General features: G+C 26.8%; 2 protein-coding genes and 1 long non-coding RNA gene across 4 annotated transcripts; 2 read left to right on the top strand and 1 right to left on the bottom strand.

The window, feature by feature from the left end:
* Positions 1–668: 668 nt before the first annotated feature.
* LOC132948814 (utrophin-like) lies at positions 669–16211 on the bottom strand. 2 transcript variants are annotated; one of them, XM_061019463.1, is made up of 9 exons: positions 15476–16209; positions 10380–10581; positions 9578–9824; positions 9394–9505; positions 7895–8058; positions 7690–7814; positions 5156–5254; positions 3104–3218; positions 669–1508 (listed from the first exon to the last, which is right to left on the bottom strand). In XM_061019463.1, the coding sequence occupies exons 1-9, from the start codon at positions 15606–15608 to the stop codon at positions 906–908; spliced, it is 1800 nt and encodes a 599-aa protein (XP_060875446.1). In that variant the 5' UTR covers positions 15609–16209; the 3' UTR covers positions 669–905. The 2 variants fall into 2 exon arrangements, with proteins under 2 accessions (XP_060875446.1, XP_060875447.1); XM_061019464.1 differs by lacking the exon at positions 5156–5254 and having other exon boundaries at positions 15476–16211.
* On the top strand, positions 5538–7391 carry LOC132948816 (uncharacterized). Its single transcript, XR_009665050.1, has 3 exons — positions 5538–5774; positions 5841–5951; positions 7254–7391. It is a non-coding gene; the product is annotated as an uncharacterized LOC132948816 (long non-coding RNA).
* Positions 11759–14028, top strand: LOC132948815 (prolactin regulatory element-binding protein). Its single transcript, XM_061019465.1, has 2 exons — positions 11759–11866; positions 12158–14028. The coding sequence occupies exon 2, from the start codon at positions 12163–12165 to the stop codon at positions 13297–13299; it is 1137 nt and encodes a 378-aa protein (XP_060875448.1). The 5' UTR covers positions 11759–11866; positions 12158–12162; the 3' UTR covers positions 13300–14028.
* Positions 16212–16282: the final 71 nt, after the last annotated feature.

Below are 16282 nucleotides of genomic sequence, written 5' to 3'. Positions count from 1 at the left end.
CTTATAATTATTTCACAATAAAAACGAGTTTCATTCGTGGTAAATATTTGGATACTATAGGGATTTGGATTATAATAATATAATGATTTTAATTTATTAAATTCCAGTATTTCTAAGACGAATTCTGAGTCGTTATACATTATACATATTATATTTAATCAGTTTTTGATCAGCATTACTCCACGTAAAATTTATGAAATCGACTGCAGGAGATTTTTAACGTCATATTAAACTTATTTAGTGTACCGCATTATGTAGCTGCGATGATGCCTGTAGTTATGGTTCAGGCTAACACATATTTTTTACAAATTAACACACCAATATTCCAATCCATGAAATAACTCGACCGATCATTTTTGACTAGCTTTACCAAAAAAAACTCCGGCACCTTGTATCACCATCGACAGCCTCAACAGAACATACTAATAGAATTAATTTTATTGTTAGTCGCTAATTAATCCAGATCAATCGCATAATATAATGTTTTTGAATATTCTTGCGATTCGTGGGTCCAAGAACAATTTTTTTTTATAGAATGTACTTATACCTATATATTTTTGTGATATATGTTGTAATAGGAACACATCAAGAAAAAAATAGAAATACCTACATATAGGTTAGGTTAGGTACGGTACCTATACACCAATACAATTGTATTAGAGACAAAAGATAGTTTTATGAATTTAATAAAAATGTAATTGCAAAAATATGTATTTTTAAGTACTGCGATCCACTCTTAAAATATGTGCTATTAATTATATACAAATAAATAAAGTTATTCTAAATATAGTAATACGTTATGATGCAAAGTATAATACATGTATATATAAATTATACAATATTATAGAGTGCGAAATTTAATTAGATTTAATAGGAAAAAAATAAATATTTGTTTTTTTTTTTATCTAAGTCACGAGTTTCTGTAACTGGTCCAAAATCTTATCTAATTCGGTATGTAATTCGTCCATGTCTTTGTCGTCAGTTGGCTCTCTGGCGTAGTCTCTACTTGCGTTGAGCCACACCGACGACTGTTTGTTGACCGTGATGGAAATTTTGTCAGGAGACTTGGGCCCGCCTCCACCACCTGACGGTATGTTCAGGATGTCGGATAAGACCGACGACGGCGGTTCGGGCTCGGGTCTGGCTGACACGGCAATGGCCGCTGCAGTGTCGTTTTCTTTGTCGCTGTGGTCAGCCGGTTTTTCGATATAAGTTCCGTCCAATTCTCGGTTCTTGGCGGCGGCGATTTTCGGGCCCAGCCAGTAAGAAAACTCGTTCGGTTCGGTGGCCAAGCCTTCTCCGGCACCCGTCCTCTCGCCGTACAACGTGCTGAGTGCATCCAGACCAGTACAGCTGTGCACGGCGCGCGACGACGCATCAGCAGAAAATATCGGACTCAGATTGACCGCGGCGATTCCATCACCTTTACGGTCCGGTCTCGACATGATGAGCGGCGTGCTCTGCATACGCTTCATCTTTCCGCGTCCGAACGTACCAGTTAAATGGTTCTAAAATATACATGGATACATGATAAGCTATAATGTACTCAGTGGCGTAGCCAGGGGAACTAAGGGGGCTATACCCCCCCCCCATTGACTATGTTGACCTTAGAATTTTATCAAGATTCATAAAAAAACAAAAAGCGTAAATAAAAGATATATTGTATTTTTTTGTGAGACGTAGCCCCCCCACTCCCCTACAAAATTCCTGGCTTTGCCACTGAGTGTACTATTGTAAAATGTTGACGACACAATATTATTATTATGTTATATCATCCAGTTATTGGCAATAGGCTTCTAAAAATGATATATGCAGTACCTACACGCCAGTACCTATAAATACTTACTAGCAGTGGCGTAGCCAGGATTATGAAATGGGAAGGGGGAGGGGTAAACACCAAACAACTCCTAGATACGCCACTGATAAACTGCTTACTAATCACCCAAAACAACAAACTTGTTATATCGTTCATTTGTTTGTATAGTCATACATATACAGAAAATTAAATTTATTTTTCATGTTTCTGATGATGTTTTTATATTAATAAGAAAATTTGACATTTTATCACCACCAAAGACACACAAGAGAGTTATTCTAAATAGAACTTTGAATTTAAACTTTCAGGAATAACTCAGCTAAAGATTTTTGGAATACTAAATATTATAATTTATAATCAATCAAATGTACCTATTATTGTGTTAAATAGATTACCTATTAGAATGTATAACAATGATACTGGATAGGTGCTTAATATTAAAATAGCGATAGGAAAAAATATTCAACATATCAACATAAATCATTAGAATAATTTTTAAATATTAAATAATACATTTCTTAAGTCAAAATCAAAAACTCTGCTGTATAGTAGGTGTATCGAGTTACCTTGTCATTGAGTAGGCACTGTAATGGGAGTATTAAATTTGAATTAAATGTTAAATCATTGTATTCGAAAAACTATTCTAAGCAAAGACAGTCGGTCAGTCTATTATATTTTCTATTATATTTCTGTGGCTTGGTGCAAGATAGGCCAATGTCATATTTTGATAATGTTCAGGAATTAAAAAAAAAAACGAATTAACTAATTTTTAAAATGTACACAATAATTTTAAAATTAAAGTAGGGACTCTAAGAATTATGTTAATTATTTAAATTTACCATAGAACAATGTGAATAGGTTCATGGTATAAATAGGTAATGGTAATTTAACTAAAATTAAAATTCCGTAAATTAATAATATGCTTATAAGTTTCAAGTCTCCACAAAAAAAATATCTTTGAATTACAACAAAACAATTAAGTTTTATGCTTCATTTAAATATCTAAGTTAGTCAAAATTTGAACTTCAAATGTCTATAAAAGTATTGAATTCAAGAATCTGCGGTTATTTGTTTTTGAATTATTATTTCCAAATCCTTTCATAGCAGGTCTTTACATTATAAAATGAAACTACTGACGAAATTTCATTCTCATAGCTTCGGCGGTTCCGGCTAGGCGACGATAAATTAGTCAGTTAGCTCTTTCATATATAATATAGATTATAGTGATTGTAACTAAATATATTATATTTATTTTATAATATATCAATATATTAACTTTTAAGCCACCTTTAATTGTTTTAGACGTATCAACTGTCTTTCGATTTTGCTCCGGTGTTGGTCTAAAAACGCTTCAAACTGAGAATCACCTCGTTTCAACGTATTTACTTCAATCTCCAACAGTCTGAAATACATTACAAGTTTATTATTTATTAGTTCTATAATAACATAAACATCTAATTTATAATTATTATTTCACATTGTATATTGTACATTAGCAAAACCTAAAAAAAACATAAAATATTATATAAATGCTAATTCCAATAAAATGGTAAGTTTCATAAAAATGTGGGGGGGCAGATATGGGATTTTATTATTCAAAACTAAATATTAATTAGTTTTATATTTTATTTGAAACCATTTTCTTGTTTAAGTTTCCTAACATAAAGTTATTAATCATTTATACTATATAAGTATTAGGAACATTAAAATAAAATTATTTAAGATGAATCAACAAAATAGGTTATAATACAAAACTGACATCAGCTAACTATTTAAACAAATCAAAATATAGCCGATATACCACTGTATCACAGAATAACAATGGACTCCCCCCCCCCCCCCCCCCATTGATATTTGTCCACCTAATAAATGTATTATTTATATACAAAAACTGTAGAAAAAATTGGTTCAATTTATACTTAAACCCCTTCATTTCAAAATCCTGGCTACTCCACTGAATGGCCTTAAATATACTAGAACGTACATAAAATGCATGTATTTATTTATATGCTTATTATTATTAATATTAAGATGTTAAGTAAAAAATGTTTCTAAAAAACATTAAAATCAAACTATGGTTTCAATACAAATGCATACAAATACATACAATATTTTGAGTGTTAATTGAAAAATAATATTATGATTTTGTAATCATTGATAAACTTTTTTAAATTACATAATCTTAAAAAAAATACCTACACATTATAATATATTTTAATTTAATCATTTTATAAAACGTTTGAATTTGACCTTTTTAATATTCACATTAAAGAAGATATCATACATTTCCATGAATGTCTTATAAAATAATTATTTTATGTTTGAAACAATTAACTATTCACCTTTTTATTATTTTAACATTAACGTAAATAGCTTAGTTATTAAAATATAAAAAGATCAAACAAAAATAATAGGCGGTACTTATCTTTGATAAAATATGTAGATATTATGTTTCATGAGTGTATAAACATTAAACAAGCTATGAAAACATCTATATTTGTTAAATAAATAAAATGTTTTTAGTTTTTGTTTTTTTTGCATTACAATTCACCACTAAAATCAAATTGTTTTTTGTTGACTAACTATTAAAATTTGAAGTCTAAATGAATTAAATATTGTCACAGAGTAAAAATTAATAGTTAAACAAAGTTAATTCAAAGCAAATTAAAAATCTTGATTGTAAAATTAGCCACTTATTTTATACGATTCAATGCAGTTGAGCATGCAAGGAAGGTGTTTGGAGGGATACAACTTCCCTCCATTAGCTTATATTATGTATGCATTTTTTAATTAAGTTTAAAAGTGTTCCAGAAATATATATAATATGAAAGTATTGATTGGCCCATTGTTTTTATTAGATAATTGTTTTTTATAACCGTAACCATATTTTAATTTATAATATAATATAAATTATTTATATTGGTGACACCAATCTTCAAAAAAACCCTAGAACTCTACTGATCCAATCCATACATTTTATAAATTTAAAGATGTTAACTTAAATAATATAATTGATAAAAATAAACATCACAATATTTTAAAATTATGTTCACATAATATCAACACGTAAGTAATAACTATTATGTTTTGAAAACAAATAAGAAAATATGTAAAAATTTAAAAAAATTTAAGTTAAATATTTTTCAATTTTTTGCACGCACTTCTAATTTTAAACATCTGTAACTTTATTCCAATATAATATTTAATTGAGTTCATTCATTTTTGTCATTTATGCATATTATAATTCAATGGATTATGTTATTTTTAAATGTGACATTTTCTGTTCAATCTAATATTTACTATATTAAAAATTAATTAACTTAAATAATATTTCTGTACCTATTTTCTCTTTCTATTTGTGATATAACACTTTGCAATTCTTGACGAGGTGATTTGACTGCGATGGAATCAACTGAGATAGTACTAAATTCTTTAACGCTAAAAAAAAAATTTGGAAAAAAGTTCAATATAAAGCGCATAATATCATAGTCAAGTATTTTAGTACCTACAAGCTTTATCAAGTATTAAAAAATCACACTTGACAACCATTGACAAATGATTTATATATTTCCATTTAGTTTATTTCTTTTTTTAGTATTTTATAACAGTATTTAATACGTATAAACTGTGTTTAATTTTTTTAATTGGTACATAATATTAGTTATTATATCATAAATGCATAATTCAATACTACACTTATGCTATCACTTATTAATTATTACCAATGACCTCGTCTTGTTTAATGCAATAAATGCGATAAATTAAAGAAACATGCTTAAAATTGAATCAATATCTTTAGATAAACCAACTTATAAACTTAGTAATTTATAATAGTAATCCTACTGTTAAAATAAATTTTACCTACAATATAATGGTATATCATTCACTATTAATTTCAATTTAATACATTTAAAAACAAACATCTACAAAAATATTGTTTGTGAATCTTTGTATTATGGTAAGACATTTTTTAGATAAATTTCTTTGAAAATACTTAATAATTATATTATTTTTTACATAATAGGATAATTTAATGTTTGCACAAACAAATTCAATTGTATCTGGTACTCATAATAACCGACAAGAATGTGAAGAAATAATTCAGTATGTTCATCAGCAAAATATTTTACGAACAGTAAGTTTTACTAAGTTATTTAGTCATTATTATAGTAATTTATTTAATTATTATAGTAATTTATTTAATTATTATATAAATACAAACAAAAAAAATTTTTCTTAAATAATTTTTTTTGAAATAATGTTAAACTTAAAAAACTTAACTTAAAACAACAAAATATGTTTTATCAAGTATTTCATAAATAATAAACAGATTATACTAGTTTTCTACTGACTATTATTGTGCATCAATATAATATAATATTACAATGATATAACAATAGTTAATTTAAATAATTCTTTAATATTATTGAATAAATGTATTTATTAATGCCAACAATTATAAAACTATTTATTTAGTAGTTGTTATAATTTGTATTTAAGGCATTTTAAGCAGGACAATGAGTTATGACAACTGTTATATTATATTACGCTATGGTACTATACCTTTAAAACAAGCACACGTTAATCCAAAAGATTAACATGCACATTTACAACCCCCCAACCTCCTGATACTACTTGAACAGATTCACACACTCAATTATTTTTGTTTATCTGTTGAATCTGTTCATTTGAATACAATTTGTGAGCACATGTTGGATATTTCGAGAATTAAACTGCGAAAGAAAAATAAAAAAAATTAATATGCGATTGAAAAATAAAAATGTGATTTATACAGCAACTCTACACTTGAAATACAAATATATCAAAACTATTAATGGACCTGTACCGGTTCTCGGTTCTTTAGGAATCAATGGAACCAACAATTATCAGCTCTAACATGATTATTTATCGGTACCAGTTCTTTCCGGGTTTTTTTTTGTGGACTGAATTGATCTAATTTGTATACACAGAGCATGATTCACAAACTAGTATTTCTTGTAGCCAAACAATATTTATTTCAACATCAATATTACTTATCAAGAGTTGACAAATTTAATGAATGTTATTGAAAATTATCTATTTTTAACTATATTATAAAATTTAATAATCAGTTAATTATAATTATTAAATATAATTATTATTTAAATAAATTCATCAAGTCATTTCAAATTTTATCATAAGATAAAATATAAAGTAATATGTTGTTAAAAAATGAATATATAAAATAGAAGAAAAATATTGAATTAAAAAAATAAATCTAAAATAATAATAATTAATAACTTTTATCAAGACTTGTGATATAAATATTGTTTTGTTTACAGATTTAAAACATTTGAAGTATTTTTGATCATCAAAATTAATTTTACATAGTTATTTATACAATTTCAAATATTAAATATCATTATTTATTTACTTATTATGTAAATTACATTTTTAGCCTGTCAACCAAATTACAATAGATTATTCACAAGACGATTATAGAAATATGATTATTACAAGACCAACTATTTCAAGCAAAAAAAAATCAAAGGAGAAAAAGCTGTCTCAAAAAATATCAAAAATAATTTAAGAGTAGGTTCTAATAGAAATATAAAAACAAATATTTATTTCAGTATTAACACATTAAAAAAAATATGTTATAAGATGTATAATATTATACTCATGCACTATTATCATGTATATTAATATCTATATACCAATTTCTATGTGTTTGACAATAAGTAATTGTATAGTAATTTTTACATTATTAATTTTTCTTTAAAGAAATGAGTACTATAAATAAGATAAGGTATCACGTAATAGTTTATTAATTGTAATATAATCATGGAATAAAATATCTTAGTCCGTGAATATAATGTATAAATTGTATTTACTTTTGTTTTGTTTCAATAACATCAAGAGGCATCTCAACAGGAAGATATCGAATTTTTGATGTTATACCAAAAATTCTTCCCAAATAGGATTTTAAGTATTGTGTGTATAACTGTTGGGGTGTTTCCTAAAAATTACAATTAAATAACATTTTAAACTCTTAATTGATAAGGTTTCTTTAAAGAAAATGTTAAGTAAAATACAAACCAGCCAACAATATTCTTGCATAGCATGCTTTAATTTATGTTTTTTATTAGTGGCGCCAATCAGAAAACAGTTTTGGCACTGGTTATAGTTTACACATTTTAAACAAAAATAGCGTAAACCTTTCACAGGTAATTTGCAAACTTTACAGTTCACTTCATGGTTGACTGAAAAAAAAAATAAAAAGATTTAATTAAGGGTATCAGACCCAACACGTTTTAAGTACAAAACCTTGTCTTACAGGATAAACTCTCATGCTTCATGAAATAGTAATACTTTGATAATAATTTTTTCCTTTAAACATCAACACTTTATGCAGGTTGGATTGATCTCAATTGGACTACAATTTAAAAAAATTGTAAAACACATTTTTGAGGTTTTTAAAATGTAATATTTTGACGCTATTTTAAGTTAATTAAAAAAATCATAATTCAGTGCAATTTGAATAAAGATTTCCTCTTTTAAATAATAAAAAAAAATATTATCAATATCCTACTATTATATGAGACATGATTGTTATTCCTGTAAAATAATTTTTAATCATTGAAATGGATTGATTATAATATTTTCTGTAAAGTTTAATAAAAGGCAGCCACAAAACTATAAATTATTCAAATGTTTACACTTAAATAAATAGCCAGCTCCAACAACTTTTAAGTGGATTTCTTAACCAAATATGATGTCTAAGGATGCAATTCTAATGTAGTGTTGTTAGCTCAAATATGACAAAACAGTAAACTTAAAGGTAACTTAATTATCGAGTTATATTATCATTATGAACATATTTAAATATTAATAGTTTACATACTCATAAGTCATAACTCACTTAAAAATTAAAATATCATACAAAACCAAACACGGATAATGTTCTAACCGTTTAGTTAGTTAATAGGTCAAATCACTCTAATATTTAAGCTAATTACACAAAATTGGAACTGATAAACTAAAATTTGATGTATTTTACGTTTGTAAGACAGGGATAACGCATACATGACAACATGTGACAACTGACAAGTATAATATTTTTCTTATCTACTATTATTATTATAATTCACTTTAAATTTTCAATTATTACAATACAAATATGTGTTTAGAACTAATTTGCAGATATATTAGCAGAGTATATGTTTTTTAAGTTCCCCCACTACAAAAAATATTCTAAAAACAAATTTTGAGTTTATTTAAATGTATGTATCTGGCCATTTCTGGTGGCTTGACATGTAAACTATGCCTATAAATATACAAATACAATACAGACTTAGTTTTAAAATTAAATTAGTTTATAATTTAAAAATGAATATGTATACCAAAATAACAAACCCTAATAATTAGCTATTGGTTACAAAAATAACTTATGTATATTATGCGGACCAAAAGTCAATTTTAATTCTGATTTTTATAATGAACAACATAATATCTAACTTAAAAATATATACGTATTTTGATTAAAACATGATTGGAAAAAAATCATTGCTAATCCTAATTCCATTAAATAACCTTACCATTTTCTGCCATTTTTATTCTATACAATATTTGTAACCATTCTAAAACTGGTGGCTCAGTCATAAACCATTGCATGAAGTCAGCTTCAGTCATACAATTTGGGTTGTTTAACTAGAAAATTAAATAAAACAATAAGATGTCACACATTATTACTTAAACATTTGTTTATTATTAACTATTTACATTTTGGAAGCAATTATCAATAATATTGTTAATGGACGAAGACTCAAACACACTTTTTTCTGATAAAAAGTTCAGTAATAAACTGAGATCCCTTAAAAAATTTCTAAAACATTCTTTTGTTAATCCAAGTTCATTATTAAGACAATTTAACTGGAACATATAACCCAATCGTACACGAAGTCTATCACATGATAAACATGCTATGACATTAAGCGCAGATCTCAAATTGATTTGTTTATTTGTATACCTAAAAAATATATTAAACAACAATATTATTAATTGTAAAACTAATATATTTAAAATTAAGCAATAAAATGTATATTAGTATGCCTATTGTGCAATATATTTATTTTATACTAATATTCACAATACACAATATTATTAAACATAAAAAATAATTTCATAAATAAATAACAATAAAATTCACTTAAGAGGAAATTTGCATTCACTAGTTTCAATAGTGTGCTGTTAGTTTGTAAAGGCTTTTTTTCGATATTTTAATTTTCAAGCGAGATATGAGCATTTTTAATTTTTGATATTTCACATACCCATATTTTGTTTGAAAATGAAAATTTAGGAAAATCGGCAACGCTTAAGCACAGATAATGTTCTTACCTAAAAGTTTTAGGATAGGTCAATTCACTCTAGTAACAAAACTAACAGCACACTATTGAAACTAGTGGACAGCAATTTGCTATGTCGTGCGTGTGTAAGACGGAGACAACAAATGTATGGGTAGCGTCCTCTTAAATCACAAATATGTACAATAAATAAATACAATTATTAATTTAGTACAACTCACTTTGAAAATATTTGGCCCAATAACTGAACCAAAACGTTAGATACTATTTCTCCATCAAAGGTTAAATCTGAGTGCTCCTTTTGGACCGCAAAATAGATATCAGATACAATATCATCTAACACATTTTTATCAATGAGATTCAGATTTTTTCCTTTATGCTGTTCATAAACACCATTTATTACATACAATGAAACTTTATCCACTAAAACATAAAGAAAGATTATTAAAAATTTATATTTGCAAAGGTACATAGCAACTATACAATTATAATCAAACAATAAGTACAGCCTAAGTAAATATGTCTATACTAAACAATTTCAATTTAATAGATAATAATATTAGGTTTAGTGAAAAACAAATTAGTAAACTGCACTAAAATCATTCTTTTTTATTTAAATTTATCTCATTTCCTCTAAATTTGGACATAAAATGACAGAAAAAAAAAACTGTATTTAATTTTTGATTACATAATAGCCAATTTACGTGGAGCCTTGTTTTAAATTTTCAATCCTTAGCCATAAAAGTTAAACATTTTATACATTTTTAACTACAAAATAATTAATAAATTATAAATTTGATAAATGTTGCCAAAATTTGAACTTTAAATGCTTATAAAAAAAATTTGTGACTATGTATTTTCAATACTTTTCAACTGCTGTTGTAACAATATATCAAGAGCTTTGTATTCAATGTCTACACTTTTTGACCCAACAAATAACATTTTATTGAAATTTATAGAAAAAAAACTAAGAAAATTGAAAGTTTAAAATGTCCATAAAAACGCCTCAAAATATTTTCAAAACTGTATGGTGTACAGAAAACGCTAATATAAACATTCAGTTAAAATGTCATGTATCTACTGTCATTTGTTTTAGATTTACATCAAAAACCGATTTTGATTAAAAATTCCCATATTTCCTTAATTTATTTCCTTTTAATTATCCCGGCGCTTTTGAAAACTAATAAGAAATTTTTACTATTGACCCCCTCCCCCCACCCAAGTACTAACTAGATTCACTTTCCTATCAGAAAAAGTGCTGTTGATGTAAATCTAAAAAGTGATGACAGACGTCACACAAATAAAAAAAAAAGACACATTATTGTAAAATACGTAAAATCAATACATTCATTGCTCCGCCCAGAATCAAAAATAGGTAGCTAAATTTGTACAATATAAATAAAATAAAGTGTTTATGGCACCTAATTTATAATTAAAACTATTTTTACAATAATGTTTACACTCTGTATAGTATATACAAATAGAATATCAATACAATTTTAATAAATTGTGATAATATTATGGTCAAATTAATATTTATAAATTAAACAATAAACATTTTTTTTTTTTTTAAAGAAATGAAATGTTTTAAAATTAATATATTTTAACAATATTTATTTTAAAGGAAGGGATTTGAGTGTATTGTCGTATTGGTGCAAAATAGAGCGTTCAAGAGGTTGCATTTACGATATAGCCATATATCAATATAGTTAAGTACATTGGTACAGTATAATTATTAATTTATAACAAATTATTTTACTTTTAAATATATTTTTCTTAATATTTTGGGAACTATATTTTTGTTTCACAAAACAATTATTATTAAAACATAAAGTACTTGTAGAATGTTAGCACTGGTCTTCTTATCAATATATAATGATAAAAATGATAACATTTGTCATTTTGACATCAAAGCAAAATACTAAACAATAATTAATACTAAAATTCTGAATTTCTTGAAATTCATTAAAGTTATTAAATTAAAAATTTATAAATATAGGAAGCATGTCTCAAGTGGTCACTACAACAAATCTGCCGATGTATTCAATTCAAACATTTCTCAAGAACTATATACTGGTGGCTGGTGGTGGCGGTTCTAGCAAAACTGGCATAGCTAATGGATTTGAAGTATTCAAGCTAAATAGAGATGGTAAAACTATATCAATGACAAAAGTAATTCGTTACGATAGTGGTCCAAATGTAATTATGAACTGTTGTACAAATATAAGTGGTAATACAGTTTATATTGCGGCAAATGAGAATGATAGATGTCGACAATATATGGCTGATATCATAATAGAACCAACATTTCATAATGGTAAAGCAGGTAAAGAAATTAATTTTAAAATAACATCAGGAGATTCATTATTAACTGACTTCAGTAAAGAAGAACCCTTACAAAGGATTGTGAAAATTAATAATGATGGAAATTTAATGGTAACTGGAGGTACTGATGGATGCATTCGTCTTTGGAACTTTCCAATAGTTAAATCAAAAGATACTAGACCATTAAAAGAATACAAATGTCATACTAAAGAAATTGATGACATAGATATAAGTGCAGACGGTCAATTTATAGTAAGTGTTGCAAAAGATGGAAAAGCTTATCATTGGAATACTGTTACTAATGTGCGTTCAACACTTATTCATCCAGATCCAGATAATGAAAAACAAATATTCAAAAGATGTAAATTTGGTGTAGTTGGAAATAAACCGATTTATAACATATATACAATTGCAAATGGTCCTAAACAAAAATCTTACTTACAAAGATGGTCTGAAAACAATAAAATAATTTATGAGTTATCGTTTTCTGAGCCTACATCAGCATTAGCAGTACGTCAAGATGGATTATATATTGCTGTGGGTACAATGTACTCGGGAAGTGTTAGTATACATGAAGCAAGCAACTTAAAAATGATTTATAATGTTAAACAAGCTCATGCTATGTTTGTTACGGGGCTAGAATTTTTAAATAAAGATTTAATGCCAGATATGAAAGCAGCAGTATTATCAATATCAGTAGACAACCGTGTGTGTCTTCATAATATACCATCTATAAAATTAGTTCCGTATTGGAAAATGCTCATTATAATACATTTCATTCTACTACTATTTTATTTTATTATTTTTATCTTGTAATTAAACATTATAAATCATTAGGTACTTATGTATATAATATTTGTTATAATTAAAAATCTTTAAGAACTATGCTCATTACTGTTAACTAGATACTTTATAATTTTTTTAGCTAAATTCAAATAATGTAAAAATAGAGTTATGGTTAATTTTTAAAATCAACAACTTGAATATATTTTATCTATTTTATAAATATTCCTACCTACCTATATTTATATTATACGAAAAACCATTGTCAGTTTTTACCAAATTGAGTCTATAATATAATATACAACTTTTATAATTATGTGCACCTAATAACCTTGCTAATAGCAAATGACAATTTAATGTTATAAATAATAATTATAAATTGTACTCTTCTAATATTGTTAGCCAGGTACCAAGCAAGTACCTACATATTAATTTACAAACCTAAATTATTTGCTGGACTATAATTTTAATTTAAAATATTTATATTCTGAAAAAAATATGACCTATTTGAATAGTAAATTATAGATGCTGGATATTATGAAATATAAGCACTACCTAGCCAATTTTATTAAATCCCACATCCCCTATTACTGAGTGATAAAAACCCATCATGATATAATGTATTAATATGAACTTAAGCAACATATTTAACCACTGTTTTTAATTTTAAATTAACTTTTAGGTATAATTAAATAGGTTATGTGATTTTATCTTAATATATAAAACCGAAAATTGAAACCTTTGATGCTAATGTTCTCGGAAATTAATGACAGATTGTCTTAATTTTTTTTTTTTTAATGAAAGATTATATCATGGAGAAGGTTTTTATCGCAATAGCATTTGTCTAAGTTAATTAACATTTGAGTTATCTATTAATTAAAATAAACGTGTAAATTGTACACCTATATATATACATAAATATATATATATATCAAAAACTACACAACATACAAACTTGAAATTTGGAACAGTGGTTCCTCTAATACTTTTACCGTGAAATAAGAAAGGATTTGCCGAAATTCTCATTTTAAAGAGGTGCTCAACCTGGTACATTGAGATTCACATTGGAAATTTAATTTTTATTTGTTATAATAGTTTACAGTCCACATTAGAAAATATAATTTATTTATTATCGGTTGCCATTGGTTAAGTTAGGTTAGGTTAGGGAATTTTTTACAGTCATTGGAGTGCACGGGTTCAGCTAGTTTTTTATATAGGTGGGTGTAGCCGAATACAACTATTACCTACCTAATATTAAAAAAAAATTTTAAGTTTATCCTGGATATTATATATTCAAAGATACATAATCAAAATATTACAAATAATATTGACTACTAATTAATTATTTTATGATATTTCTCAAACTAGTAGGTAATTATTATATATTTTTTTTTTTTCCGGTTAAATCGAGGACCAGAGGAGGAACCGCGTTAGCATTACTTCCCCTAAATCGAGGACCGGAGGAGGAACCGCGTTAGCATTACTTCCCCTAGGCAACTATTAATTCAAAAAATCTAAATAGGTACTGAAAGGTTTACAAAATTCAAGTGTACCAGACCCAGTTAAATTATAAAAATTAAAATTTACAGGAGTCAATTTAGGGGGATGCGATTATCAAAATTGTGTACACCAGATTATCATAGTGGTTTATCCCTCGGGTGGATGATACTTAGAGTACATTTACCTATATTGATTTAAAATAAAATAAGTGCAATAGAATATTAGGTACATAATTACAAGGGTAATAGGCACCTATATAAAATGTTCTCTGAATATAGGTAGGTAGTATTAAATCATAGTGAAGTTAATTTTTGAAGGCACACAATACCTATATTTATTATATTTTAAAACAAGTACTGAAGTACATAATACTACAGATAAAACCTCGGGTAAAACCAACACAGAAACAACTAAAAAGGATCTACGTACTTCAAGTCTCAAGTATACCTATTATTTAGAACCATCTGAACAACATAATAAAATGAGTAACTCGCTTATAATTTCATATGATTAAAATAATAAAATTGTTCTAGTAGGTAGGTATTGTTGAATCAATAATTCATAAATAGTATACCTAAGTTGATACAACTATAGACTAAGTTAAAATACCTAGGTAGGTACATTTTATATCTTAGTCTGTGGATTCAACTATGATATCACTATAAGTAACAGGAGTAGGTAATAGGGATATAAAGAAATGTGCACTTACGGCTAGTGTATTTTTGCAAGACAGTCAATTTCAGAGCAATACGATATGGCATATACTTGACGTTGTTGTGGCCGTTCAAAGACTCCGACATACGATCATACACATCTGACGCGGTCGTTAATATTCTAGTCATTGTGTATACATACGTTGCAAACCAGAACAAATTGAAAGCCACCAAGCCACCTAAGTAGATACCACAATGGTAACTAATGGTATGCGCGTGATCACTGGCCTGTGGACGAGTTGGACGAAAACGTTATGAAAAACCTACCGGCTACCCGGTTTTCTGCCGCCGAGTGGATCAAAATCTGTAATCAAAATCCAGTCGGAAGTACCTTTTGTTCGATTCGGTAGTGTTCGACATCCACTGGTGGGTATTACAATTTACAACGACAATGAAGATTGAAGACGCGGAGACCATCGAATACGGAAAAACACAATATACAAATATCCGTACGATTAACGAATACTAAGTAGGTACTAACGAGTACGGCATTACAAGTTACGGCTATAATTATAATAATAATAATTAATAATTATAAATATGATGGATTAAAGAATACTGATCAATAATAAATAAATCACGAGAATACGGGATCCAACTTCCTATTCGTAATCGGAAATATTCCAATTTACAATTTTTAACGGTTACAAACGACTGATAAGAATGACGATGTTTGAAATTTTGACCACATTTTTATTATTATTGTTGTGAAACTGCACTTGTCTTGCTTGTCGCTCCATAAACCACCTGCGTCCGTCATGGACGTGAAAAATATAACAACGGCATGTTTAAATGATTCCGCT

Source organism: Metopolophium dirhodum, chromosome 7, assembly GCF_019925205.1.
Source record: "Metopolophium dirhodum isolate CAU chromosome 7, ASM1992520v1, whole genome shotgun sequence".
NCBI classification, from domain to species: domain Eukaryota; kingdom Metazoa; phylum Arthropoda; class Insecta; order Hemiptera; family Aphididae; genus Metopolophium; species Metopolophium dirhodum.
Note: the sequence above shows the minus strand (reverse complement) of the source record. Positions and strands in the feature narration are given on the sequence as shown.

Bases quoted from the DNA above. Each gene is read 5' to 3' on its own strand.
- LOC132948814 (XM_061019463.1), bottom strand. From the start codon at position 15,608: ATGACTAGAATATTAACGACCGCGTCAGATGTGTATGATCGTATGTCG. The intron at 8,059-9,393 runs GTAAGGTTATTT...TTTTTTTTTCAG, and splicing joins AATAAAAATGGCAGAAAATG to TCAACCATGAAGTGAACTGT. The intron at 5,255-7,689 runs GTAAATACAATT...TTTTTTTTTTAG, and splicing joins GTTATTGAAACAAAACAAAA to CGTTAAAGAATTTAGTACTA.
- LOC132948815 (XM_061019465.1), top strand. From the start codon at position 12,163: ATGTCTCAAGTGGTCACTACAACAAATCTGCCGATGTATTCAATTCAA.